Here is a 26,004-nt window from a genome sequence, read left to right on the forward strand (position 1 = left end):
CCATGGATTGGTGTGTGTGTGTCCATGGATTGGTGTGTGTGTGTATCCATGGATTGGTGTGTGTGTATCCATGGATTGGTGTGTGTGTGTGTATCCATGGATTGGTGTGTGTGTGTATCCATGGATTGGTGTGTGTGTGTATCCATGGATTGGTGTGTGTGTATCCATGGATTGGTGTGTGTGTATCCATGGATTGGTGTGTGTGTGTATCCATGGATTGGTGTGTGTGTGTCCATGGATTGGTGTGTGTGTATCCATGGATTGGTGTGTGTGTATCCATGGATTGGTGTGTGTGTATCCATGGATTGGTGTGTGTGTATCCATGGATTGGTGTGTGTGTCCATCCATGGATTGGTGTGTGTGTATCCATGGATGGGTGTGTGTGTGTATCCATGGATTGGTGTGTGTGTATCCATGGATTGGTGTGTGTGTGTATTCATGGATTGGTGTGTGTGTATCCATGGATTGGTGTGTGTGTATCCATGGATTGGTGTGTGTGTATCCATGGATTGGTGTGTGTGTATCCATGGATTGGTGTGTGTGTGTATCCATGGATTGGTGTGTGTGTATCCATGGATTGGTGTGTGTGTGTATCCATGGATTGGTGTGTGTGTATCCATGGATTGGTGTGTGTGTCCATCCATGGAATGGTGTGTGTGTATCCATGGATTGTTGTGTGTGTCCATCCATGGATTGTTGTGTGTCCATCCATGGATTGGTGTGTGTGTATCCATGGATTGGGGTGTGTGTGCATCCATGGATTGGTGTGTGTGTATCCATGGATTGGTGTGTGTGTGTATCCATGGATTGGTGTGTGTATCCATGGATTGGTGTGTGTGTGTATCCATGGATTGGTGTGTGTGTGTATCCATGGATTGGTTGTGTGTATCCATGGATTGGTGTGTGTGTGTATCCATGGATTGGTGTGTGTATCCATGGATTGGTGTGTGTGTGTATCCATGGATTGGTGTGTGTGTGTATCCATGGATTGCTGTGTGTGTATCCATGGATTGGTGTGTGTGTCCATCCATGGATTGGTGTGTGTGTACATCCATGGATTGGTGTGTGTGTACATCCATGGATTGGTGTGTGTGTGTGTATCCATGGATTGGTGTTTGTGTGTATCCATGGATTGGTGTGTGTGTATCCATGGATTGGTGTGTGTGTATCCATGGATTGGTGTGTTAATCTCTGGATTGTTTATCCATGGATTGCTGTTTATCCATGGAATGAAATCAGGGCTGTATCCAAGGACAGGCTCATTTAGGGAGTGTCAGGGTGAGCAGTTCCCACTGACCCCTCCAAACTCCTCGCCCTGATCCATGGCTGTGGTCTCAACTCCTTCCCTGCTGATTCCCACTGCAATCCTGAGGTTGAGCAGGAATCACAAACTCCCTCTGAACTGGAGTTATTTCTTCCTCTTTTTATTTTTTCCCCCGTTCTTGTGGTTTGAAATGTTGCATTAACATTCTGGGAGGTTTCTCAATCCCTGGCTTCAACCAGGAGTCTCTGCACAGGAACACATTTCCAGGGAAAGACAATTCCTGCCTTCCCTGTGATCAGGGCACATTCCCTTGGATGGAATCACCATGAGCTGCCTCCCCATCCTGGGTTTGGCAGGCCTGGAGTGGTCAGCCCTCAGGAATTTTGAAGGAATCCTTAGGCAGGAGCAGTTTAAAAATATGAAATGGTGACTTTTAAATAGTGAGAAGGGAGAGCAGCAGGGATTTGCACAATCCCATGGAGGAGATGAGATAGGAATTCCCAGAATTCCTTACATACACGAGGACATCTTAAATATCCCTAAAAAAGTTGATTTTCTTGAATTTTGATTGCAAGAAAACAGGATCAGTGTCTTTATAAACATAAGAAACCCCTGAGAAGCTCAGGACTAAGGGAGGGCACTGGCAGGGCCAGCAGGAGCCAGGCTTCAAATCCCTCTTTTAGTGATGGAAGTGGATCAGCAGGAGCTGGGGCTGCCTGGAGGCTGAGCCAGAGCCTTGTCCTGAGTGCAGAGCTCGGTGCTGCCTCCAAGGAATTCATGGAAGTGCTGATGCTTTGCTCCATCCCTGCCCTGCTGCTGCTCCTCAGGCTGCACAGGGCTTTCTGCTCTCCCCCTCCCTTTCTAGTTTTGATGGTGATATTTCTGGGAATATTTAGCTCTCAAATATGCAGATTTTGCAATATTTTCTCTGTTGTGACTCAAATGCTTTTCTGGAAAACCTCTTTGAAGTGATGAAATTCTCTAGATTAACCCTTTGCCTTGAATAAATGCAGAGTTGGGTTTGTTCATGTTTTCCTCAGGGCCCTTCTCTGCCTGGAAAGGTGGGAGGGAAAATTGCTGAAACCCTGTGGGATAAAAATGAAAGTGAATAAGCACATCCTTTTAATCCTGGATTTTTTTTAATGAGCAGAGAAAGTCTCCTGTCTGTCTCCCCATCTGTTTCCAGTTAAGAGGATCCCTGTTTATCTCGGTGGGTCTCTCCCTTCCTGGAGGATCCAGGGCCCCCCAGACGCTCAGTGCTGAGTCACAGCACAGCTGTGGAACAGGGAAGTGTCCCTGGCTGGAAATGGGGACTCACCCAGGCCTAGGAGAGATGAACTTGCCCAGTTTCACACAGGAAATGTGTAACCAAAGTGGGAATTGAACCCAAACCTCTCCAGTTTAGCCCTGGGTTTTTCTTCTCTCCTCGGTGTTCCACGGCAGCTCAGCAGATGTTGCTCAAGTGTGAGGATCCAAACATGGGAATTCCAGAATCCTGGAATGGTTTGGGTTGGAAGGGACCCGAAATCCCACCAGGGACACCCCAGGGACCCCTCCCACTGTCCCAGGTGCTCCCAGCCCCAATGTCCAGCCTGGCCTTGGGCACTGCCAGGGATCCAGGGGCAGCCACAGCTGCTCTGGCAATTCCATGGCAGCCCCTGCCCACCCTGCCAGGGAACAATTCCTTCCCCAGATCCCATCCAGCCCTGCCCTCTGGCACTGGAAGCCATTCCCTGTGTGCTGTCCCTCCATGCCTTGTCCCCAGTCCCTCTCCAGCTCTCCTGGAGCTCCTTTAGCCCTGGAAAGGGATTTAGGGTCTCCCCAGAACCTTTTACTCAGGTTGAACATCCCCAGCTCTCCCAGCCTTGCCTCAGAGGAAAGGTGTTGGGATGTGCTGGGAGGTCTGTGGAAAGTGAGTGTGGAGCAAGAATGATTTCCTTGGAACTAAAGGTGGTCTAAATGCAAAACTTGAGACTAAATATGAGCTTTGGAGGAAGGGCTGGGCCAGGAAGGGGATTAATTGATCCATGAGGGGAATAACTAGTTCAGATGAGGAATACCTGATCCAGAGGAGGATAAACTGAACTAGGAGGAGGAACAACTGGTCCAGGAGAAGGAATACCGGGTTCAGATGAGGAATACCGGGACCAGGAGGAGGAATATAAGAAATACCTGAGCCAGGAGTGGGAATGTCTGCTCTAGGAGATGGAATACAGGAGGAGGAACACCTGGTCCAGGAGGGGAATAACTGGGCCAGGAGAGGGGAAAGCCTTGTCCAGGAGGGGGAACACCCGTGCCAGCAGGAGAAATACCCGATGCAGGGGGAGAAGAGCCTGCAGTGCTCTGTTGTTCTGAGTGCTGGTGTCACCCCGGGGAGGTGGGGCAGCCCCAGGGGCTCCCAGCTCTGGCACTGTTTGTGCCCTGCTGTGGTTACCTGGGCCTGTCTCCAGCTCCTGCTCAGGTGGAACTGCAAGATCTGCACTCCCTGAGCCCAGCCTGCTCTTCCTTCCACAGACTGAGCTCAGCCCTGGGCAAACAAGAGAGAGACACCACCACAATTCCACACTCCCCAGCCCACTGTGAGTAACCTCTGCTTTTTCCACCCTGGGAGCAGCACCTGCCTTTCTCTCTGTCCAATTTATTTTGCTTTCACTTCAATTAATTTGAGAAACTTCTGCCTTGTGATTCTTCCCAGTGCTGCATTTTTGTATTTCTGAGTCGAGTTACAAGAGGTGACTGCAGGGGATCTGCCCCTGCTGCTGTTGGCATTAAATCCCCTCTTCATCAATCACTTCATCTGTTCAAAGATAATTTGGGATCTCCCATCACCTCCAGGTAGCATCAAACTCTCCACCCTGTGCTTCTCACATCTTTTTTTATACATCTGTTTTTATCTGTTTTTGTAAGAACTGAGGAACACCATCAGCTACTGCAGAAAGTGTTCCCCCAGATGTACATCCCCAGATTGATTAATCCCTAATTATAAAGGGGTAACTGCTGGATCCTTCCACAGGCAGGGGATTTTAGTGGCTGCCACTTCCCTCAGTGGAACAGAAATAGGAGTTTGTGCTGTGCCTACTTCCTTCACTTGCACAAGATTTGCTAGATTTAAAGTCTACTTTTAAAATGTCAGCTATTGTTGGTCATTAAATTTGTCTAAAATTTGGCTTCACAATTTTCGTGACCAATAAACAGGTGGATTTTCTAGCAGCCCACCAGACTTTTCCATAAACCTGGAACTCCTAAAAACAGGCTAAAAATGAGTATTAAATAAAGAGAGGAAAATGCTGTTGTGGTTGGAAGAGTATGGAAAAGGCAGGGCTATGACAGCTTCCCACAAAAGTCACTGGAAAATCCTGATGTTATTCAGTGATGTTCCCACCTGGAGCTCAGGTGTCAGGCCCTGCATTTCTCATCCCATTCAGGAGGGGTTTCACCCCCAAATCTGGTGGGGAAGGGCTGGTGAGGGTGGGGTGATGGTCCCAGGCACTGAGGGCCCAGCCTGAGACAGGGACTTGATGAGCTCCTCCTCAAAGCCTTCAGGACTGGGGAGAGGGTTAAGACTGGGAGAGGTTTAGGACTGGATGAGGTTTAGAATTGGGAGAGGATTAGGACTGGGAGAGGATTAGGATTAGTGAGGTTTAGGACTGGGTGAGGATTGGCTGAAGTTTAGGGTTGGGAGAGATTTAGGACTGGATGAGGTTTAGGATTGGGTGTGATTTATGATTGAGTGTGATTTGGGATTGGGAGAAGTTTAGGACTAGATGAGGTTTAGGATTGGGTGAGGTTTAGGACTGGATGAGGTTTAGAACTGGGAGAGGTTTAGGATTTGGCGTGATTTATGATTGAGTGTGATTTAGGATTGGGAGAAGTTTAGGATTGGGTGAGGTTTAGGATTGGGTGTGGTTTAGGACTGGGAGAGGTTTAGGACTGGATGAGGTTTAGAATTGGGTGAGGTTTAGGATTGGGTGTGATTTAAGATTGGGTGTGGTTTAGGATTGGGTGAGGTTTATGACTGGATGAGGTTTATGACTGGATGAGGTTTAGGACTGGGAGAGGTTTAGGACTGGATGAGGTTTAGAATTGGGAGAGGTTTAGGATTTGGGTGTGATTTAGGATTGGGTGAGGTTTAGGATTGCAGGAAAATGTGTGCCAAGGCCTCTGCACAAATTCATTTCAGCCACAATGAGGTAATTCAGAATCCCCACAAGTGTGACTTTCTAGAAGAGCAATTTCTGAGCATTTTCTCTCATGCTTTAGGGTAGAACTCTGGTCCCATTAAAGTCAGAGGGAATTCTGTCACTGATTTCTTCCATCAGAGGGGCAGCCTTTGTTTCTGGCACTGGGAATGGAACGGGAGTTTCTGGCCCTGTTTGCACTTTGAGTGATCCCCTGAGAAATCCTGTTTGAATAGAAATAAAAGCTGGAATCCCCAGTTCTAGAGCCCGTGCCCTGGACTGGGCTGCAGACATGTGATGGCAGCAGCTGGAAGCTGTGTGCCCTATAATCCATGGGGTTTCTTCTTGCAGGATTTGCTGTCATTGTTCCAGTGCCATGCTCAGGATGCTGAGGGAAAGTGAGAATAGAAACAGTGTAGGGTTGTGGAATCATGGAATTCCCTGAGCTGGAAGGGACCAAGGATGATCCAATCCAGCCCCAGACCCCCCAGCAATCTCCCCTGTCCATCCCTCGGGGCCGTGCCCATTCCCTGGGGAGCCTGGGCAGTGCCCAGCACCCTCTGGCTGAGGGAAGAACCTTTCCCTCATCTCCAGCCTGAGCCTGCCCTGGCCCAGCTCCAGCCCTTCCCTGGCTGCTGTCCCTGGTCAGAGCTGCCCCTCGGGAGGAGCTGCAGATCCCGATGAATTTTCTCTTTTCTTCTTCATTCCCTCTGCATCCTTAGTGGAGGAGCCCTCCTGGGATTCATTTTTTTTCTCCCATTTTTTGTGGCACTGTTAAATTTTCCTCGGAGAAGTCTCAGCCTGGATGAACTGCATCCAGCCAGGAGAATTCTCCTTTGCCACTGGCATTCCAGGAGCCTCATTCCCAGTAATGGAATAAAGATGTCCAGAGTAGCCAGAATGGCCCAGAATGGCCCAGCTCATTGCTGTAGGCAGCCAGGTGTGTTTGTTTGCTGGCCTGTTCTTGAATTGTTCACTTTTGTACAGAATTCCTAAAAAATAAAAATCAACTCGTGCCCATTTGTTCATCAGAGGAGAATGAGGATGGTCTGAACATTTGGGGTGATAATGAATTTACTCAAGACTTTTCTTTGCAAGCCTAATTATTAAACACTTAGGAATTGATATGTGGCCTATAGGAGAAAATTCAGTATTATAATGTTGTTCAGGTTGGGTTGGGAATTCTTAACTGTGAATATTTGAGCTTATGGCAGCTCACTCTGCTCTTGCTGAAAAAATCCCTGCTTAAATCCACTTCTACCCAGTTAATGTTCTCTGTCCCTGCTTAAATCCAACTCTCCCAAGATAAAAAGCTCTGTGTGTCTCGAGTGGGGTAAACCCCAGCAATCTGGGCAGAAATCAAGGTGATAAATCAGCCCCACGTCTTTGATCTTGAATAAATGCTGGGCTCAAAGTCTAGCCCAGACCACGGCCAGGGTTAGTCAGCATTGAGGGCTCTCTGAAAAGGGGTTTCAAAATGTAATTAAATCCTTCTCACAGCAGTGAGCCTGACTTCCTCAGCAAGTCAGGGCAAGAGCAGGTGCTCTGCAGCTCCTGGGAAGTTTGAAACTGGTGCTGGAAGGGAGCAGGACCTGGATTTGAGGAAAAGGAAAGTGAAGTTCAAGGTTAGGACTGATTTTGTGTCATCTCCCTGAGATGTGGTGTCACAGTGAGCACTTATCCAGTCAGTAAAAAATGCCATTTCAGGGGAACCATGTCCCTGAACCGAGCCCCTCCTGGAGGATCCACTGTCCCCATCGGGTCCCTGCCTCTCTCCATGACAGAGCTGTATCCCAGGACTTGCACCCTACATTTGGCCATCTGAGGTGACAGTTTTCAGAGAGGCTGTGAAGTCTGGCTGGCCACGATGTGTCCAGAGTGTCCCAGTCTCATTGGACTCAGCTAAATTCAGCTAAATCCTCTTTTACTCCATTTCTCTTTTCTCATTGAGTCCACAGGGTTGTAGGAGTGAATGGGGAGTGAGGAATCCCTGGAGGACTTTGTGGTTTCTCCTGCTGGCTCTTCACCCTTCAGGAGGAAGTTGGGCCATCACTGAGCTCAAATCTCAGTCCCCTGCTCCTTCCTGCTCTGCTGGACTTGCACTTCAGCCCCATCCCCAGGGAACAGAGGGCTTGGAGCAATTTCTTCTAATTAATCCAGTGTAATCCTGTCCTAGCAAGGCACTGCACCCCAGGGCAGGCAATGCCTTCAGAAAGAAGGACAAGAATTCATTTGTCATTATAAATCACCCTTATCAATTCACTTCATTTACAAAGCAGCACCCTTCTTCTCCTTCAGAGCATCCCACCCATCTTCCACTGCATCTCCTGGAGACACGGGCTGGTTCCAGTGCAGTCAGTGCAATCCCAGTGCAGTTCCTTCCTGGAGTGTCCCATCACCAGCTGTGTTTGCTGGCCAGGGTGGTTGAAAGGGTTTCAGAGGTCCCAACCACAATCACTTCAAGGGGGTTTCCCTTTAGAACCACGCACCACCAGGGAAATTGGATTTGCACCTTTTTTTGGTGACAAAAGGCAGGAAATTAAAGAGGCAACAATTCAATAAAAGCTCCTCTTTAGCTGCCTGTGTTGTAGGTGACACTGAAGATTAGCACAGCTCAAGAGCAGCTCTTATCCAGAGAAGGTGCCTTGTTATTGTCAGGGATGTAAGAGGTGTGAGCAGAGCTTTGGAGTCAGTCCCTTTGGAAGGGAAATACAATTATAAAAACTTTAAACCCCTAAATGTTTGCAGGAGATTAGGAGGAACTTGAGTTTGAAAGCATTTTAATGCATTTTTCCAAACTGTCTCTGTTTCAAGTTCCTGTCTTTGGTTGCTGCCTCAGAGCCAGGTTTTGTTAGCATTAAACCGAGTCCCTGAGGTTTGCCTGAGTGCAAATTATGTTTAGGTTGCCATTAAAAGTAATGTCTTGTGAATAGCAGACATTCAGCGAGTTGTTCTGAATTATTTGTGTGCAAAATATTTACTGTTAACCCCCCCTCCCCCAGAATGAGCAGCGGTTAATTACTTACACACAAAAGCTAAAGGTTTTTTTTTTTTGTCTGTTTGTTTTTCTTTTGGATGTAATTACAGAAATGTGGGAAATACTTTTCCAAGGCTTTTGAACTCCAAAGTGGAACAGAAGGAAGACACAGGGGGACATCCACCGTTCAGTGTTATTTTCCTTGCACAGAAGAGAGAGAGAGAAAAAAAAAAAAGGATCTTTCTGAGATGAGCACTAAAGTCTCAAGTTTTCAAAGGTTTGCATAACAAACAAGAGACACATTGTGGGTTGCATCTTGACTTTGAAGGCTTGCCACTGTCAACTGAAATAAAATGGCAAGGTTTAAAGCCTTAACCAAGTTCACAAGGAAAATATTTGGACTGAAAGTTTTGGAAAGTTTTCTCTCTTTGAAGTAGTTTGTCATGTGTTACCAATGTGAACTTTATTGACCTTGAAACTTTTTTTTTTTTTTTGAATCAAATAGCAACTAGTGACACTTTAGTAAAATCTTAAATCAACAACCCTCTCCTGGCGGCTCCAGCTTCGTAGCAAATGCAGGCAAAACAGGGAATCTACAGAGGAGACCTTTATTATTCATAAATGAAGCCTGCCAAAACCTTCCCGAAATAGCATTCAAAGACCCTTTTAAGGTCATGGATCCTGAACAAAGCCAGAAGAGCACAAAAAAAGCTGAGGAAAGTCCAAGAAAGAGGCTTCCCAAAGGAGAGGCTTTCCAAGGCAGTATTTCATCCCCAACTACGTACCAGGGCAGCTCAGCTCCTTCCCAAGGAACCCCTCTCCGAGACATCATCTCGCAGCAGCACTTTCCCGGCTCTTTGCCCGTCCCGCGAGAGGAGCCTCAGGAGAAGCCCAGCCACCAGAAACAACCCAAGCCCTCCTCCTTTGACCACCCCGCCCACGTCCCGCAGCTTCAGCAGCACGCACTGGCACCAGCATTCATGTCCCCGGGGAAGCCGGAGCACGTCCTGGAAGGTCCCACATGGCAGCTAGTTGATCCAGTCAGGCCAGGGCCCTCCGGCTCCTTCCCGTCCCCCGGGCTGCACGCCCACCACGGCCAGCTCCTCCCCTCCCACTCGCCCATCATTCCCGCCGAGGACATGCCGGCCGTGCAGAAGGTCTTCATCCCCCGCCCTGCCCAGGTGTCCCTGAAGCAAGCTGAGGAGGTGCACAAGAAGGAGAAGAAGCCTCAGAAGCCGGGCAAGTACATCTGCCAGTATTGCAGCAGGCCCTGCGCGAAGCCCAGCGTGCTCCAGAAACATATCAGGTCCCACACGGGGGAGAGGCCCTACCCTTGCATTCCATGCGGCTTCTCCTTCAAGACCAAGAGCAATTTGTACAAACACAGGAAGTCTCACGCTCACCGGATAAAAGCTGGGCTGGCCTCAGGGATCGGAGCAGAGATGTACCCATCGAGCCTGGAGATGGAGCGGATCGGAGGGGAGGACTTCGAGGAGCCGACGGAAGGGGAAAGCACGGACTCGGAGGAGGAGACGGCAGCGATGTCGGGCCACGCCGTGGAGCTGCCGCCCAGGCAGAAGCACACCCTGCTCTCCAGCAGCCTGCTGAGCGCGGGGAGCCAAGGCTCCAGCCACGACCGCTGCTCGTTGTCCCATTCCAGCATGTCCCAGTCCCTCGAGGACAGCTCCCAGTTCGTGGAGCCGTCGTCGGAGCACGCCCTGAGCCATAAGTCCGAGGACACCCACACCATCAAGCAGAAGCTGGCGCTGCGCCTGAGCGAGCGCAAGAAGGTGATCGACGAGCAGGCGTTCCTGAGCCCCGGCAGCAAAGGCAGCACCGAGTCCGGGTATTTCTCCAGATCCGAGAGCGCCGAGCAGCAGATCAGCCCTCCCAACACCAACGCCAAATCTTACGCCGAGATCATCTTCGGGAAGTGCGGGAGGATCGGGCAAAGGACGGCGGCGCTGGCTGCAAACACGACCCAGGGGTTCCCACACCTGTCCGGTGATGAGAAGCCCAGCATGGTCCCCTTGTCTGTGCCTAGAACACAGGTGATCGAACACATCACTAAGCTAATTACCATTAACGAAGCTGTTGTGGATACCAGTGAAATCGACAGTGTGAAGCCCAGAAGAAGCTCTCTATCAAGGCGTAGCAGCATTGAATCTCCGAAGTCTGGTGCGTACAGAGAACCGTTCCAGTTCGATATCAAGTCTGGTTCCAGCAGCCAGCTGGATGCAGCGAAAGTGTTGGCGTCCCACGGTGAAAAAATGAAGCCCGAACAATCATTGTTGTCACTTCAGCAATCCCACAGTGCCACAGAGACAGTGCCTCTCCTAAGAAGCCACTCAATGCCTTCTGCTGCATGCACTATAAGCTCCCCACACACCTTTAGAGGTAGCTACTCATTCGATGATCACATCATGGAGCCCGAAGTCTTAAGCCGCAGCCAAGCGTTTTCCTCCCACCCTCGAATGCTAAAACGCCAGCCAGCTATCGAGCTACCCCTGGGAGTGGAATACGCCTCGGAGGAGGTCGGCTCTGCCAGCAAAGAAACTGTTCCCAAACCTCCCGAGGAGCCTGAAACCAAGGAAAGCGATCTTACCAAAAAGTCCCGCAAGGGCCCGAAGGCGAAAGGGTTCATGTACGAGTGTAACGTGTGCGGCGCTCGCTATAAGAAAAGGGACAACTACGAGGCCCACAAGAAGTATTACTGCTCAGAACTGCAGCTCTCCAAGCCCCGCTCTGTCACGTCCCACCCCTCGTCAGAGCCGGAGAAGAGCGCGGCGGATCCTGACGTGTGGCCCCAGATGATGCATTACAAGCTGGGCAGCACCTTGGAGCTCACCCCGCTGCGGAAGAGGCGGAAGGAGAAGAGCCTCGGGGATGATGAGGAACCTCCAGCTTTTGAACTGTCTGACACCCCCTCCTCCAGCACCGGCCCAGGCACTCAGTTTGCAAACCCAGCCTCGTCTGATGTGGCTCTAAACCTGACCCGTGAATCCATGAAGTCACCAGCAGACTCGGGAAAATCCGCACCTTCCGAGGCCAGCGCCAGCTTCCATTCCAGGAACACCAAACCTGCTTCGAGTGCGGAGGGCAAGGAGAGGAGAACGACCTCCAAGGAGATCTCTGTCATCCAGCACACGAGCTCCTTTGAGAAGTCAGACTCCATCGAGCAGCCCAGCAGCTTGGAAGAGGACAAGCCCCTGTCCCAGTTCCCATCTCCGCCCACGCCCCAGCACAGCCGTCCCCCTCACTCCCTGCAGCCCAGGCTGGTCCGCCAGCCCAACATCCAGGTCCCTGAGATTCTGGTCACGGAAGAACCGGACAGACCAGAAACAGAGCCAGAACCTCCTCCGAAGGAGCCAGAGAAAACCGAGGAATTCCAGTGGCCACAGAGGAGCCAGACTCTTTCCCAGCTCCCTGCAGAGAAACTCCCACCCAAGAAGAAGCGGCTCCGGCTGGCAGAAATGGCCCAGTCCTCTGGTGAGTCCAGCTTTGAGTCCGTCTCTCTCACCCGGAGCCCCAGTCAGGAGAGCAGCCTATCCCACGGCTCCAGCCACTCCATCTCCTTTGATCGGGATGACCACACCAAGCCAGAGTCAAGTAGCCAGCCCTCTGAATCCCACCCAAAACCTCCTGGTGTTGGCTCCCACATGCTGATGGTCCCCAGCCACCATCACCATTCCAGGGAAATGCGGAGATCCGCTTCCGAGCAGACGCCCAACGTGTCCCACCCTTCCCAGATGTCAGAGACTCGCAGCAAATCCTTTGACTACGGGAGCTTGTCATCCACTCCTGCCTCCACCCCTGGCCCCTCCACCTCCTCAGCCCCCCAGGAGAGGAGGAAATGCTTCCTGGTGCGGCAGGCGTCCCTCACCAGGCACCCTGAGCACGAGCCAGACCCGGCCCCTCCGGGCTGGCCGGACACAGAGGATCCAACTCCTTCTTCAAGTAAATCTCCTGCCACGAGTTTGCCCCATCAGCCGACCTCGTCCTCCCCTTTGCCCTCTCACGGCACCTACCTGAGTGACAAGAGCCAGCCAAAGGACAGCCCCGAGCCATCCTACAGCCCGCCATACACAGAGGCTCTGCAGGTGTTCCACCACCCCGTGCCACAGCTGACGCTGCACGAGAAGCACTTCATGGCCCCCCAGGTTTCCATATTCCCCTACCAGCACCTCCTGCCCCAGCCGGGGCAGTCTGCAGAGCTCTTCGCTGCACACACCATGTCTGACATCCTCTCTGCCCAGTTCTCCATGCCGCAGATCCCTCCCTCCATATTCCAGACCCCGCCGCTGCCCCTCCCGCAGACGCTCATCCACCCGGGCCCGCTGCACATCGCTCCTCCCTTGATGTCTCACCCTGCCGAGGTGTCCTTCAGGCACCCTTCCTTCCTGCCCGTGCACTACCCTGGCTCCTCCCCGATCCCCTCAGCCTTTTTCCTGCCTCTCCAGTCTCAGTTTGCCCTCCACTTGCCGGGTGATGCTGGTGGACATTTGCCACAGATCAAATCCAGTTTGTTCTCGGCAGCAGGAAGCTCCAGCCTGTCCCCGTGCACGGATTATGACTCGGACAGCAGGTTGCACCCTCTGACCTGCACAGCGAGTCCCGCGCTGTCTGTCACCGTGACCCAGCTCGTTGTCCCCACCCGGACGGAGCCCATGGTGTCCCTGGTTGTCCCCGTTCGCATCCAGACCAACATGCCCTCGTATGGCAGCGCCATGTACACCACGCTCTCCCAGATCCTGGTCACGCAGTCCCAGTGCAGCTCCTCCACCATCGTCCTCCCCAAATTCGATGACCGCCAGCCCAAGGGCGCCCTGGTGTGCAGCGCTGACGTCCACGGGCTGGGTTTTGACCTGGCCCAGATGATCACAGAGGAGCAGAGAAGCCTTTTCCAGAGCCCATACCTGAGAGTGCCCCTGCCCTTACCAGAAAGAAAGGGCTACATGCCCCTCACCTGCCCCTCAGACAGCGTCCTCGGCCTGGAAGGGGGTCCCTCCACGGTTGGGGGGAGCAAAAGGATGCTGTCCCCAGCTGGCAGTTTGGAGCTGACAATGGAGACCCAGCAGCAGAAGAGAGTGAAGGAGGAGGAAGTGTCTGAAGCAGAAGAGAAGCTGGAAGTGGTGAAGCCACCCAGTGCGGTAGAGGAGGGGAAAAAGCAGGATAAATCTCACTTCCTTGCAGAAAGCCAAGACAGGGTCGAGGTTGGGACACCACCCAGCGTGTCCGTGGAGCAGTCGGAGCCAAAGGAAACCCCGAGCAGTTCCCAGCAGGCAGTGTCCCCGTCGGGTTCCCCCAGCTTTGAGGCGCTGCAGGAGTACGAGCAGCCAGCTGGCAAACAGTTCCTCAGCCAGGAGCCTCTGCAGCCCGTGAAGAAGGAAGACTCCAAAGAACCGGTGGAGCCTCCACCGACCCCTGCCAGCACTGCCCCCGTGCCCGAGGGCACCACCAGCGCGGGGAAGGCTCGGGAAGGCACAGACTCCAAGAAGGTCCTGCAGTTCCCCAGTCTCCACACAACCACTAATGTCAGTTGGTGCTATTTAAACTACATCAAGCCAAATCACACCCAGCAAGCGGACGGGCGCTCCTCGGTGTACGCCAGCTGGTGCATCAGCCTCTACAACCCCAACCTGCCCGGGGTGTCCACCAAGGCAGCCCTGGCCCTGCTGAGGTCCAAGCAGAAGGTGAGCAAGGAGACCTACACCATGGCCACCGCTCCGCGGCCTGAGGCGGGCAGGCTGGTCCCCGCCAGCTCCAGGAAGCCCAAAATGACCGAGGTAATGCAATCCTATCTCTTTCTCCTGATCCATTTGGATGCGTGGGTAGAGGGGGCTGAGGGCAGGGGCGTGGCTGTGCTCAGGTTGGTTGGGGTTTACTCGTCCCGCTGGCGCCTGGGGAAGCGCCTGTTCTCAGTGAAGCTCTTAGAGTGAAGAACCCAAACCCCACTGAAACCCCAACCCAGGAGGCAGGAGAGCCTGCTCCGAGGCCAGGTTTCTGTTCTCCAGTTCCTACTTGCCTTGTAACCCCAAAAGTAGGAATCACCACCACCCCATGAACCACCACCGCTCCAGCACAAAGGATTAGACTTCATTTGCATTTGTCTTGATATTTCAAACAGCTTTACTACTTTTTTTTTTTTTTTTTAAACGCTGTTATAATTCCCTACATTTTGCATGTTAGAAATGAAAAAAAAAGGATTACCGTGGGGAAATGGGATTCTGTCTGGTTGTGCATCTGCTCATCTCACATTAATGAACATGGAGAGGCATGCTTAAAAGTATTTAAAAATATTAAAGGGAGATTTGCAAGTGTATTTAGGCCCCTGAAGAAGCACAAAGGCAGGCAGTGACATTTATAAAAGTGCCTCAGAGGGTCAGACACGTTTTGTTAAACACCCCTGTGGTTTGGTCCATTTGGTCCATAGCTGTCCACCTGCTTTTCCAGGTATTTAAGGATATTTTATGCCTGGTTTTAGAGTTAAGACTTCACAGTGACTTCCCAGGGGCAGAGCTCCCCCAAGGCATTGCCCACACGGACACAGAAGTCTTTAAGACCCTCCTGTGAGCTGCCTAATTTTATGTATCTCATTTTAAAGCCAGACTTTACCCCTCCTGCTTAATGCTGAACCAAACAGATCCCTTTAATCCAGATCATGTTCATGTAGATTAGCAAACAGAATCGCTCTAAAGATTTTGCAATTTGATATTCATCTCAAGTCAATTTATATTGATGGATTATTCATTTTATTTCTGTGTCATGAAATGAATTCTGAATATTAAATTTATCATAATCGCTGCTGCAGCTGCTGCTTATAAATATGTCTTAAAATACACAGTAGAGTCGCTTTGATTCAATAAATCTTTATTTCTATTCAGCATTTCCATCACTCTCTTGCAGAAATCCAAGAGACAGATTTCTAGGGACACAGGGGCAGATAATTACCTGAGCAGTGCAATAACCACGCTGAGATTTATGCACTATTTTTCCAAGGGTTTTATCTGAGTGGTGCCGTAGCATCCTCGATTTCAATCCCTGAAGGAAGTGCCTGTGCTGCTCTGAGCTCTGCTCTTTGCCATGGTGCTAAAACCCACACCCAGTGTGTGTCCAGAGGTACGAGACCCTCCCACCCAAAGGGAGAGGTTCGACAGCAATGGTTCAGCCCTCACTCATCCAAATCCACGTTTCACTGCATGCATTTCCCCCAAAGCCTCCTCAAGCCCCTCACGAACCCCTCCAAGCTGAATGGTGGTGCAGGTTCAGGTTCCCATGGCACAATTTGCCAAAGGAAGAGTTTGCCCTGCCCGGTTCACCTGGGAAACGGTGGATCCTCAGCCCAGCCCTCCTCCCTGCATGGCTCCCCTGAGAGCTGCAGTGGAGACAAACTGAATTCTTGCCAAGCACAGAACTAATTTGTGATCAGTGGGAGTGAAATCCTCCTTGCAGTGTTTAAAACACGGGTGGGGAGGCAGCAGCTGCCAGGACAGTAGCAGTGCAGTAGCATCACTCCAGGGCTGGGAGCCCAACCCTCAGCTAACTCTGCTCTGGCTCCTTCCCTTCAATATCCCCTCCTTTATGTAACTCCAGACTGTCAGTCAACCTCCCAGGAAATGTAAAAAAAGCTCTGGTATTTTGTACAGTTATGCATGCAGCAAGCAGTAGTTCTGTATGTGCTGTCTCCGTCCTTGGCTTGGGGTTTAAATTTCCAGTGGGATTTGCTGAGCAGATAATTCTGGAATTGTGGAGTGGCTGCGGGCTCCAGCGTGCATGTAGGGATGGCTGGTGACACTGTACTGGGGCTTGCACACTCTGTAAATCCGAACAAGATTGTACAAGGGGATAGTAGTGACTGTATGATTTTGGCTCTCTGGTGCCTTTCATCTGTCAATGTTTTTGTGCTTTCGAAAGTTGCAATAAATAAACCTCGTGCTACATCTAGCAAGTCAATTGTTTTGTATTCCTCAGTAAACCTGGCAAGGCTGTCCCTAGCAGTGTTCTGAGCCCGTAGCTCCTATCAGGACATGAAGTCACAACCCTAAAAGTTTAATTTTTGAGGGTTCTGAGTGTCTCCTGCTGCTGATTTCCTCCATGCCCAGAGCCACCAGCTCAAGACCATTCCTGCTGTTAAATGATTCAAATGGTTCCTGGCACTGTTCTGCCCTGGGGCCTTTTGTCATGAAATTCCTGGCACTTTTAGGGACATAGGACTGCACGGGGGCCATTCCCAGGAGGCTCCTAGGAGGGTGTGTGGATGGTGTGGGCATGGGGCTGATCTGACCCCAAGGACAGAGAGCAGCCCTGGCTGCATTTAATGCTCTGAGCTGAGCTCCTGAAATTCCTGGGCAAATTTGAAATGCTTGACCCCAGTTTTGCAAAGGGACTTTTGAGTGAGCCCATCCCTCCTCCTGCTGAGCAGCCCATGGCAGTTCCAGCAGCTGGGGGGCTGGGTTATCTCCCACTGCATTCTGGAGGTCTCTGCTGGAGCTGCTCACTCTGTGGCTTCCCCCAAAACCAGGGGAGACAAAGAGGCTCCACTGGGGTGATTCATGCCCTACAGACCAGGCTGAGGTGGGGCAGGTGAATCACCTGGGGAGCTGAGCTGCCACTCCTGCCAGCCAGAGCCAAGGGTGACCAGCTCTGCTTCAGGCTCCAGGGGCTGCCTTTGGCCCAAAACCCCTCCAAAAACTGCTCTCAGAAAAAAAACCCTGCAGCCTGTTTCCATAAATTACAGATAATGTGAGGGTATGGATCCAGGATCCTCATCCAGGATATGGATCCAGTTCAATGGCAGAGTTACTGTGTGAGAAGTGACTTGGGGGAAAGGCGTCTGCTTTCCTTTCTCTGGAGACCTGGGGTCTGTCCTGTCAGGTTGTAGGGGGGCAACATCCCAACATTTCATTCCAGGTTGGAAAGTTCTCCCTGGGTCTGTCCTGTTAGGATTTAGGGGGGCAAAACCCCAACATTTCATTCCAGGTTGGAAAGTTCTCCCTGGGTCTGTCCTATTAAGATTTAGGGGGCAACATCCCAATATTTCATTCCAGGTGTGAAGAGCTCACATGCATTTGTTCTGTTAGGATTTAGGGGGCAACATCTCAATATTTCATTCCACACGTGGAGAGCTCTCTCTGGGTTTATCCCGGGATTTAGGACATCCCAACATTTCATTCCAGGTGTGGGGAGCTCTCCCTCATCCCACCCGGACCCACAGAGGCAGCTTTGATGTTTAGATCCATCCTATAACAAACAACGCTCATCATGTAGGTGAGGTGTCAGGGCATGACTTAAACCTTGGGCTAGACAAGGTTTAGACACAAAACCCCCTCAACAAGTGGCAATTTAACAGTGAAAAAGCAGATTTGACCCTGGGAACGTGTGGGGAGGTTGAGGATTCTTTTCTCCCGTGGGTTTTGTGGCTTTCTCTGTGCTGCACCCTTGGCAGCAGGGCTGCAGTGGCAGGAAATCACCTGGGAGTGATTTATGTCAGCCTGAGGTGGCTGAGATCCAGATTTGTGTGAGTGTGTGTGAATGTGGGGGAAACCCAGAGAAAAAGAATTCAGTGCATGAATTCTGCAGATGCCTCCTCTCCAGACCTTTCAGATGTGTATTTCAGAGAGAGGATTATCCAGGGACACAGATTTGGGAACAGAGACCCCACACGCTCAGAGTCACCCCAGCCACCACGCTTCTCTTCATCCTTCATTTTTCCAGTTGGCAAGAGCTGGATAACCTGGAGGGAGCAATTAAAAAACTTGTCAGGGGTCACAGTAAATACAACACAACCCTCAGGGCCCCAAATTCCAGCAGCGTGGCCCCATTTTTCAGGGGGGTGCCCCAAATTCCAGCAGCGTGGCCCCATTTATCAGGGGGGTGCCCCAAATTCCAGCAGCGTGGCCCCATTTATCAGGGGGGTGCCCCAAATTCCAGCCCTCGGTGTCAGGAGCAGCCCTGGGGACGCTGCTGGCTCTGCTGGGGCTGTTTGCTCTGTGTCTCCTGCCAGTGATTTTGTCTGTAATCATGGATTGTTTTGCTCTTTTGGGGAGATAGGTTCATTTGCCTTCGCTCCTTTCTAATGAAGGTCGAAAAGATATAACTAGAGCTGAGAAGGAAGAGGAGAAAAGGGGAAAATCAGAAGAAGAGGCTCTTGTGACCAAGCGAGGGGAGCCGGTGAGGATCAAAATCTTTGAAGGAGGGTGAGTGTCTCATTTTCTTTCTTTTCTTGTGTCTCACACTTGTGTAGAGTTGTTACCATGATGGCAAGGTGCCACTGGAGGTGAGCAGATGGAGCTGGATTTCAGTTTGTTTTCCACAGCCACTGTAAAAACTTGGCCCTCCCGATCTGGAGTGCATTAATTTCCTATTTGTGAGCTGTCTTTAAGTCAGCACTCACCTGGATCTCTCTTCGGAGTGGGTGGTTGAGTGAAGAGCACAAATCCATCTCGCAGCTGTCTCTGAAGTGACAGAGGTGCACTCTGTATCTCCTCAATCCTTCCAGAGCCTTCTCCTGGAAATGCTGTTCCTGATGGTTGTTCCCATTCTGAGGAAGATCTGGGCAGGTCCTTCCTGATGCCTGGTTTGGGTGGGGAACAAAAGAAGCATTTTATTCATGTGATTTCCGTCCCACCCCACCAAAATAGCTCAAACCAGAATGGATGCAAGGCCTTAATTTGATGTATATCTTAAACCTCGGCTCCAGGTAATTCAGAGGGCGCCTCAGGAATTCAGCACTGCTCTGATACTGCTGTTTATTTCTGTAAAAATTTAGAAAATAGCTCATAAGCAATGTGTCTGTGGGTTGCAATTAAAGATCATCCTTCCTGGGTGTTGCAGAGGAGGCCAAATTGGTGCAAGCAATTTCCAGCAGGATTTATCAGTTCTGCCCTTGCTGTTGGGTGGTCTTGGTTTCTGTGTGTTAGAAAAAGGCTTTCATTAGGCTGTGCTTGTGGTTTTTCTGCTGTTACCAGATGAAATTTGCTTTTATTTTAAAACACCTCGTTAGCAGATGGTCAAACTAGCAAAGCAGGAGGGGGGATCAGTGCTTTGGGACAGGAAAGCTGAGCTGTGGGCTCTGTGTGCCCAGCTCAGGTTTGGGCAGGGCGTGGGGGATGCAAAGAGCCAAACAGGGCCAGCCCTGCCGTGGCTGTGGCCTGACGTGACTCAGGGAGCAGCAAACGAGAGATTGGATGGGCTCAGTAAATCTCTGCCACCCTCCTGCAGCAGATGGGACCCATGGGACCCACGGGGAGGGATTTGATTCCCTTTGATCCCATGGGATCTCGGTTATCCCTGTGGCTGTTCCGGGGGACTCCTGCATTCCTTCCTGGCCCTGATTAAAGCAGCTCAGCATTACCATGACTGAAAATGCCCCTGGCCCTCCCAGAGCAGCTCAGGGGGTGTTCTGGGGGGAGCTGGGGGGTCCTCAGCCTCATCCCCTCGTGCTGTGCTCACACTGGGGTGGCTTTGTCCCCGAGCCCAGCACAGCCAAGTGACAGTGGGGTCTGTGCTGCTGTCAGGGGAATGTTCCCTGTTTGCTGCTCTGCCCAGGATGGGAGCTGAGAGCAGAGGGCTGGGGACACTCAGCCCATGTCCTTCTGCATGACAGACACAAACCAGAGTGTCCTCTCCAAGGTGCTCTGTGCCACCCAGCACCAGGGACTGTGTCAGCCACCCTGAACCTGTGCTGAGCTCAGATTTAAACTCCCTGCAGCTCTGACCGTGTCCCTCTGGCTGTGGCACGATGCCAAGCGCTCCTGGGACACATCAGGAGGTCACAGCAAGGAATTCCATGCCTGAATTCCGTGTCTGAATTTTGTGGCACTGCCCAGGGCCAGCAGGACAGGCTGTGCTCCGTGTGCTCCGTGTGCTCCGTGCCTCATTCCCACTGGGTTTCTGCTGTTGGGGGGCTCAGCCCCAGAGCCAGGACCTTTCCTGCTGCTCTTTCCCAGGTGTCTGCCAGGACCTTTTCCTGCAGATAAATCCACAGGGTGCCTGGTGCCTTCTGCAAGCTCCCAAATGGATCAGACTCCCTTTCCTGGTCATCTCTTCAACATGTTTTACACAAAGTGCAGCCATTTTCAAGACATTATTTCACTCTCTTATTTTACTTTTTCTTCCTTGACTCATTTCCCCCCTTATTTATTGGTTTCACCCTGAATGCTGCTGGCCAGGCCCATCCTTCCATGGGGATGCAGTTGGATTCACAGCTTTTGGATCCATCCCATGCTTTGTTGTCTCAACCAAGGAGTGAGATTATAAAGAAATTCACAAAAGGTGTGCTTGCTACAACTCTTTCAGCTCCATCTTCCCCTCATTTTTTTATTTCTTTGGAGCTCTTGCCTTTCTCTCTGCCATCTTCAACACTTTTCCTTCTGTTGAGTCTTCTGGCTTTCTCAATCCCATCACTTTCTCTCCCTGCCACACTCCTCAGAGCACTTCCAGGACCATCTCTGAGGTTCTTCCTGCTGCTCTCCAGCCTCCCAGCTGGAATTTTATTCCTTGGCTTTCAGGGAAGACCAGAAAAGCCAAATTTCCTCTTTTCACCATCCCCACTTGTCAGGAAGGAACTCATGAAAACCCCCAGAGCGCTGGGGGGCAGCTTGGCTTCCTTTGTGTCTCTTGGAGGTGTCTCCTCCACAGCTCTGGGAGGGGATGGTTCCTTTTGTTCTCCCCCTGGGAAGGGGTTTGGATCCAGCATTTGGGTTCCTTTTGTTCTCTCCCTGGGAAGGGGTTTGGATCCAGCAGTTGCAGGTTCCTTGAGCCTGCAGGTTCGTGTGTGGGTTTGGGATCAGGCTCAGTAGTGCTGGGCATGGGGCTCAGTCCTTCCCTTTTGTGGTGCCAGCTCAGGATGTGGCCCTGGGGCTGCCGGGGGGATCTGCCTGGGGATGTTTCCAGCTCCTGGGGAGTTCCCAGCCCTGATGGGGAGAGGCTCTGCAGACCCTTGGCAGAGTCTGTGCTTCCCTGGGAGCCTCAGGAGGGACGTGCATGGTCCTGCCCTGACCTCTCCACATTAACCTGGGGGTGGGATCCACGGAGTTTTCTGTTCAAAGAGCAAATTTCTCTTGGAGAGCAAGCCTTGAGATGACTCCACGTGTAATTTCAGCCACAGCTTTTTATTTGAAATGATGAATTTTGTCAGGCTGGATCAATCTCCATTCCCAGCAGATGGAGGGAGGGAGGTTGGAGTCATTTAACACCCCAAGGACGGGCTGGGGGCTGCACAGGCTCCTCGGGTTGTGTTTGGGGGAGCCATTAACCAGCCAGGTCAATGCCTGAGCTCCTCAAGGAGCCACTCAAAACATCCACTGGGCTTGTCCTGAGGGATGCTGTGGGGGTCTGGAGCAGGGAACATGATCTCTGAAGGTCAGGCTGGCCAGCAGGGCTGCAGCAGAAGTGCTGTGGTTCCTCGGTGTCACCTTCAGCACCCCCCTGGGTGCCCATTCTGCAATCTGACATCATGAAACCAGAGATTGCTATCGACCTGCAGGGGAGTGGGGTCTGTGCTGCTCTCAGGGTCTGCTCAGGGACCTGTTCCCTGTTTGCTGCCATTGCCATGATGGATTTGAGAGCAGAGGGGTGGGGACACTCAATCCATGTCCTTCTGCTTCACAGCCCAGCCCTCTGTGCTGTTATGGGGACAATTAATTTGTTTGTTTAATTAGTTAATTACAACCAGTGGGAAAAACAGTACCAAGATATATAAAGCTAAAAACCGAACTGACATCCCCAAACCAGTACCATGTATAGCCAAAATTACATTTTCTCTTTGGAAATCTTCCTTTTTTTCCTACTTTAAGGAAAAAAAAAACACTTATGGCTGTAATGTTATGACTGGAGGTACAAATATCTGAGTGTCCTGGCATTCCCAAATTAAAAACACCCTCCCTTCTCACCATCCCACGGTACAAATCCACACACCCACAAGAAGGACTTTGCAGTTCCAGAGGGATGCTCAGAGTGGGGTTGTGCCCCAAAGGCTGCTCTACTCTGCAGTTTGGAGGAATCCAAACCCTTCCTTCTTTGTTTTTCACCAAAATGTGACAGAGCTGGAGGTGCCCCAGCCATGGGATCACCTAAACTGGGATCTCCTGAACTGGGATCACCTAAACTGGGATCTCCTGATCTGGGATCTCCTAAACTGGGATCTCCTGATCTGGGATCTCCTGAACTGGGATCTCCTGAACTGGGGTTCTGAACCCCCGTCTCCCTCGAGCCTGGGTGCAGCCCCTCCCCAGATGTCTGAGTGGTGTCTGAGTTTGGACTTTGGCTTCCCTGGTGAGCCCCAGGGCTGAGGGATGGAGTTGCCATGTGGCCCTTCCCTTCCCTTCCCTTCCCTTCCCTTCCCTTCCCTTCCCTTCCCTTCCCTTCCCTTCCCTTCCCGGATTGTATTTTGGGGTTTTAGGCACTCAGGAACACCACAGAGCCCCAAATCCGCCTCCCTGACCAGCAAAAGAATTTCCTCTGGTTGCAGGAAAATGGAGAGAATGGCGCTGTTGTACCAGATTTGAAGTGGTTGCTAATTAGGGGATAATAATAAGGAGAAAATCCCCACCTTGGGGATGCCATGAGCTGCTCTGAGCCTCCCTGCCCCATCTCCTCCCAGTTCTTTGCTGTGGCTCGCTGGGAGCTGTGCTGGCTTCTCCGGGCTGCTGTCCCTCATTCCCTTGGCCAGCCATGGGAAGGGCAGCTCCCAGGGACACTCACCTGCTGGAAATCCCCTGGCACAGCCCGGGGTGGTTCTGCTCCCTGGGAAAGGCTCCGTGCCACAGCAGAGCTCCCAGCAGTGACCCCAGTCCTGGAGGGGATTTCCTCCGCTCTGAGAGGGGTTCTGAGAATTGTCCGTGTTTGTCTTGGAAGGAGTCCCTGTCCCAAAGGCGGGGTGTGAGCACACACGGGACCAGGCAAGGAGGAACCCGAGGCACTTCCAGCTGCCCTGAGCGCCAGGGAGAGCCAAGGGTGACGCTCCTTTATTTAACATAAAGTGTGGAATCAGGGATTATCCAGGGTAGGAAGGGAAAACAAGGATCCTGGAGTCCAAGTCCTGGCCCTGCACAAAGGCCCCAAATTTACCTGCAAACTTGGCAGTGAACTCACTCAGAGCCCCAGGGCAGAGCCTGAAATGAGAACACATCTCTATGGAGCAGGGCTGGGCTGAAACAGGAATCAGAGAATCCCAGAACGGTTTGTTTGGAAGGGAATTTAAATCCCATCCCAATCCCATCCCATCCCATCCCACTCCAGGGACCCCTCCCACTGTCCCAGGTGCTCCCAGCCCCAATGTCCAGCCTGGCCTTGGGCACTGCCAGGGATCCAGGGGCAGCCACAGCTGCTCTGGCAATTCCATGGCAGCCCCTGCCCACCCTGCCAGGGAACAATTCCTTCCCCAGATCCCATCCAGCCCTGCCCTCTGGCACTGGAAGCCATTCCCTGTGTGCTGTCCCTCCATGCCTTGTCCCCAGTCCCTCTCCAGCTCTCCTGGAGCCCCTTCAGGCCCTGCCAGGGGCTCTGAGCTCTCCCTGGAGCCTTCTCCTCTCCAGGGGAGCACCCCCAGCTCTCCCAGCCTGGATATTTTGCTCCATTTCCAGATATAAGCAAACAATTCCTGTAATTTACATTTTTGAGTGAAAGGGGTTTTCCTGAGTCTGTTTGCTTTTCATGGCTGGGAGAAGTTTGTGTTCAGACTTTTCCATGAGGGCTGGTGATGCCAGACTGACCACTCAGCATCCACTGGAGCATCTCCTGGGGCTTTGGTTGCTGGATTTCCCCTGTCCTGAGGAGTGCTGAGCAGGCACTGCTGCTCTCCTTTTGGGCAGCCCCGTGGCTGCAGAACCTTCCTGGGAATCTCAGAATCACGGGATCACGGAGTGGTTTGGGTTGGGAGGGACCTTAAAGCCCATCTCATTGCAGCCCCCCCCCCCCCCCCACGGGGCTGCCCCCCACGAAATCCCATCCTGGCTGTGCCAAGCTCTCCCTGGAACATCAGTTTAAAGCCTCAAGCATCAGCCTGTGCCCTGCAGTTAATGCTGCCTCTGTAAGGGATGTTTTAATGAAAAAGTGGGGTTTATGTGTGGAATCTTTGGTTGTTTTTGAGCCAGGACTTGACCAGCAATGCACGGGGGGGTTTCATGTCCCTCTGAGCCCCCCAGGGACAGCCCTGCTGCCCCATTGACCAAACACCATTAACCCACTGGTGGTGGGATGCTGGGAGGAAGGAACAGCAAAGCCTGGATTGGGCAGAGCTCATCTGAGAAATCCCCTGCAAAGGAGCCAGGCCCCCTTTCCCTCCCAGAATTTGGTTTTCTGGTGGGTTTTCCACAGGGTTTGGGTGCAGCCTGAAGGACTGTGACACTCCAATCACCAGGATCTATCCTGGGTGCCAAGGAAAGGCTCTGGGGCTGTGCCAGGGCAGGCTCAGGCTGGAGATGAGGGAAAGGTTCTTCCCTCAGCCAGAGGGTGCTGGGCACTGCCCAGGCTCCCCAGGGAATGGGCACGGCCCCGAGGCTGCCAGAGCTCCAGGGATGCTCAGGGGGGATTGTTGGGGGGTCTGGGGCTGGACTGGGTGATGCTTGGGGTCCCTTCCCACTCTGGATGCTTCTCATAAAAAAACCCAAGGTCTTTTTGAACATCATAAATTTACACTTTTTTATTTTATTTGTTTTTTTGTTAATAACACAAGAAAACCACATTTTCTGCTTAAAAACCTAATCCAAAGGAGAAAAACCACAGCGTGACAATTTAGAGATTTTTAAATTTTTCCAATGCTGACAAGATAAAAGGAGGAATTGTTTAAGAGGCAGCTCAGCTGCTTGAAAGATGCATTCCTTAATAAGAGGAGAGAAAAACAGCAAGGAGAGAAAGATATTTGCAAAATGTAAGGAATCTGTGCTTTTTGCTTTGGAAATCATTATGTTCTTACATTAAAATATACTTAAAAGCCAATATGACAAAAAGCTCCAAATCCATAGAAAGCAAATGTTTGTTTTTGGTTTTTTTTTCTCCCCATAAGGCATCTTCATGAATATTTGGATTTTTCTCCTTAATTTTCCGTTTAGTTAACAAGAAAATGTTTTCCCTGGTAACTCAGGGAACAGTCAAAGAGAAAAATCAATTTTTTCCACTGGTTTGTTCAGGAAATCTTTTCTTGGGTGGGGAGCAGCAAGTTAGAGGATGGGAAACAGCACTTGGGAGAGGAGGAGAGGCAGAAATGTAAGAGTAGAGCAGGAGCAGCAAATCAGAGGTGTTGCTTGCTGGGCTCTGAGCCTGGACACCTGTCTTGGTTGGAAAGACAGGTGTTGGTTAAGAAAGGCAGGAGCCTCTCTTGAAATGGAGAATGTAAACCCCCTCCCTCCAAATTATTATAATTTTGAAATTCAGGGGCTCTCAGGCAAAGATATGGGAATAGGAATAACAGTTCTTTACTAGGAAAATTCCAATAGCAATGCAGTATTGCAGAGAACAAACCCAGAGCAGGGGCAGAGGGAGAATCCAAGGTGCCCCCGTCAGTCAGGCAGGGTTGGTGCAGTCCCATTCCATGGTGGCTGCATCCTCCTGCAGTGACAGATGTGGTTCTGCTGGAGCAGGGCTCC

The 26,004-nt window shown here is 51.4% G+C and overlaps 1 protein-coding gene across 6 annotated transcripts in view; it reads left to right on the forward strand.

Moving 5' to 3' along the window:
• The window catches only part of HIVEP3 (HIVEP zinc finger 3), a 267,897-nt gene that overhangs the window by 192,403 nt on the left and 49,490 nt on the right, over window positions 1–26,004 (forward strand). For 2 of the 6 annotated variants that reach the window (XM_088178525.1, XM_088178522.1), the window contains exons 5-7: window positions 3,779–3,843; window positions 8,530–14,205; window positions 18,470–18,615. In XM_088178525.1, coding sequence (XP_088034651.1) covers window positions 9,094–14,205; window positions 18,470–18,615 — 5,258 coding nt within the window. In that variant the 5' untranslated portion in view covers window positions 3,779–3,843; window positions 8,530–9,093. Of the gene's footprint in view, window positions 1–3,778; window positions 3,844–3,990; window positions 4,100–8,529; window positions 14,206–18,469; window positions 18,616–26,004 lie in introns of those variants that run through there. The other 4 variants (XM_088178523.1, XM_088178524.1, XM_088178526.1 and 1 more) reach the window with 3 other exon arrangements.

The sequence above is a fragment of the Sturnus vulgaris genome, chromosome 24, assembly GCF_052056855.1.
Source record: "Sturnus vulgaris isolate bStuVul1 chromosome 24, bStuVul1.hap1, whole genome shotgun sequence".
NCBI classification, from domain to species: Eukaryota; Metazoa; Chordata; class Aves; order Passeriformes; family Sturnidae; genus Sturnus; species Sturnus vulgaris.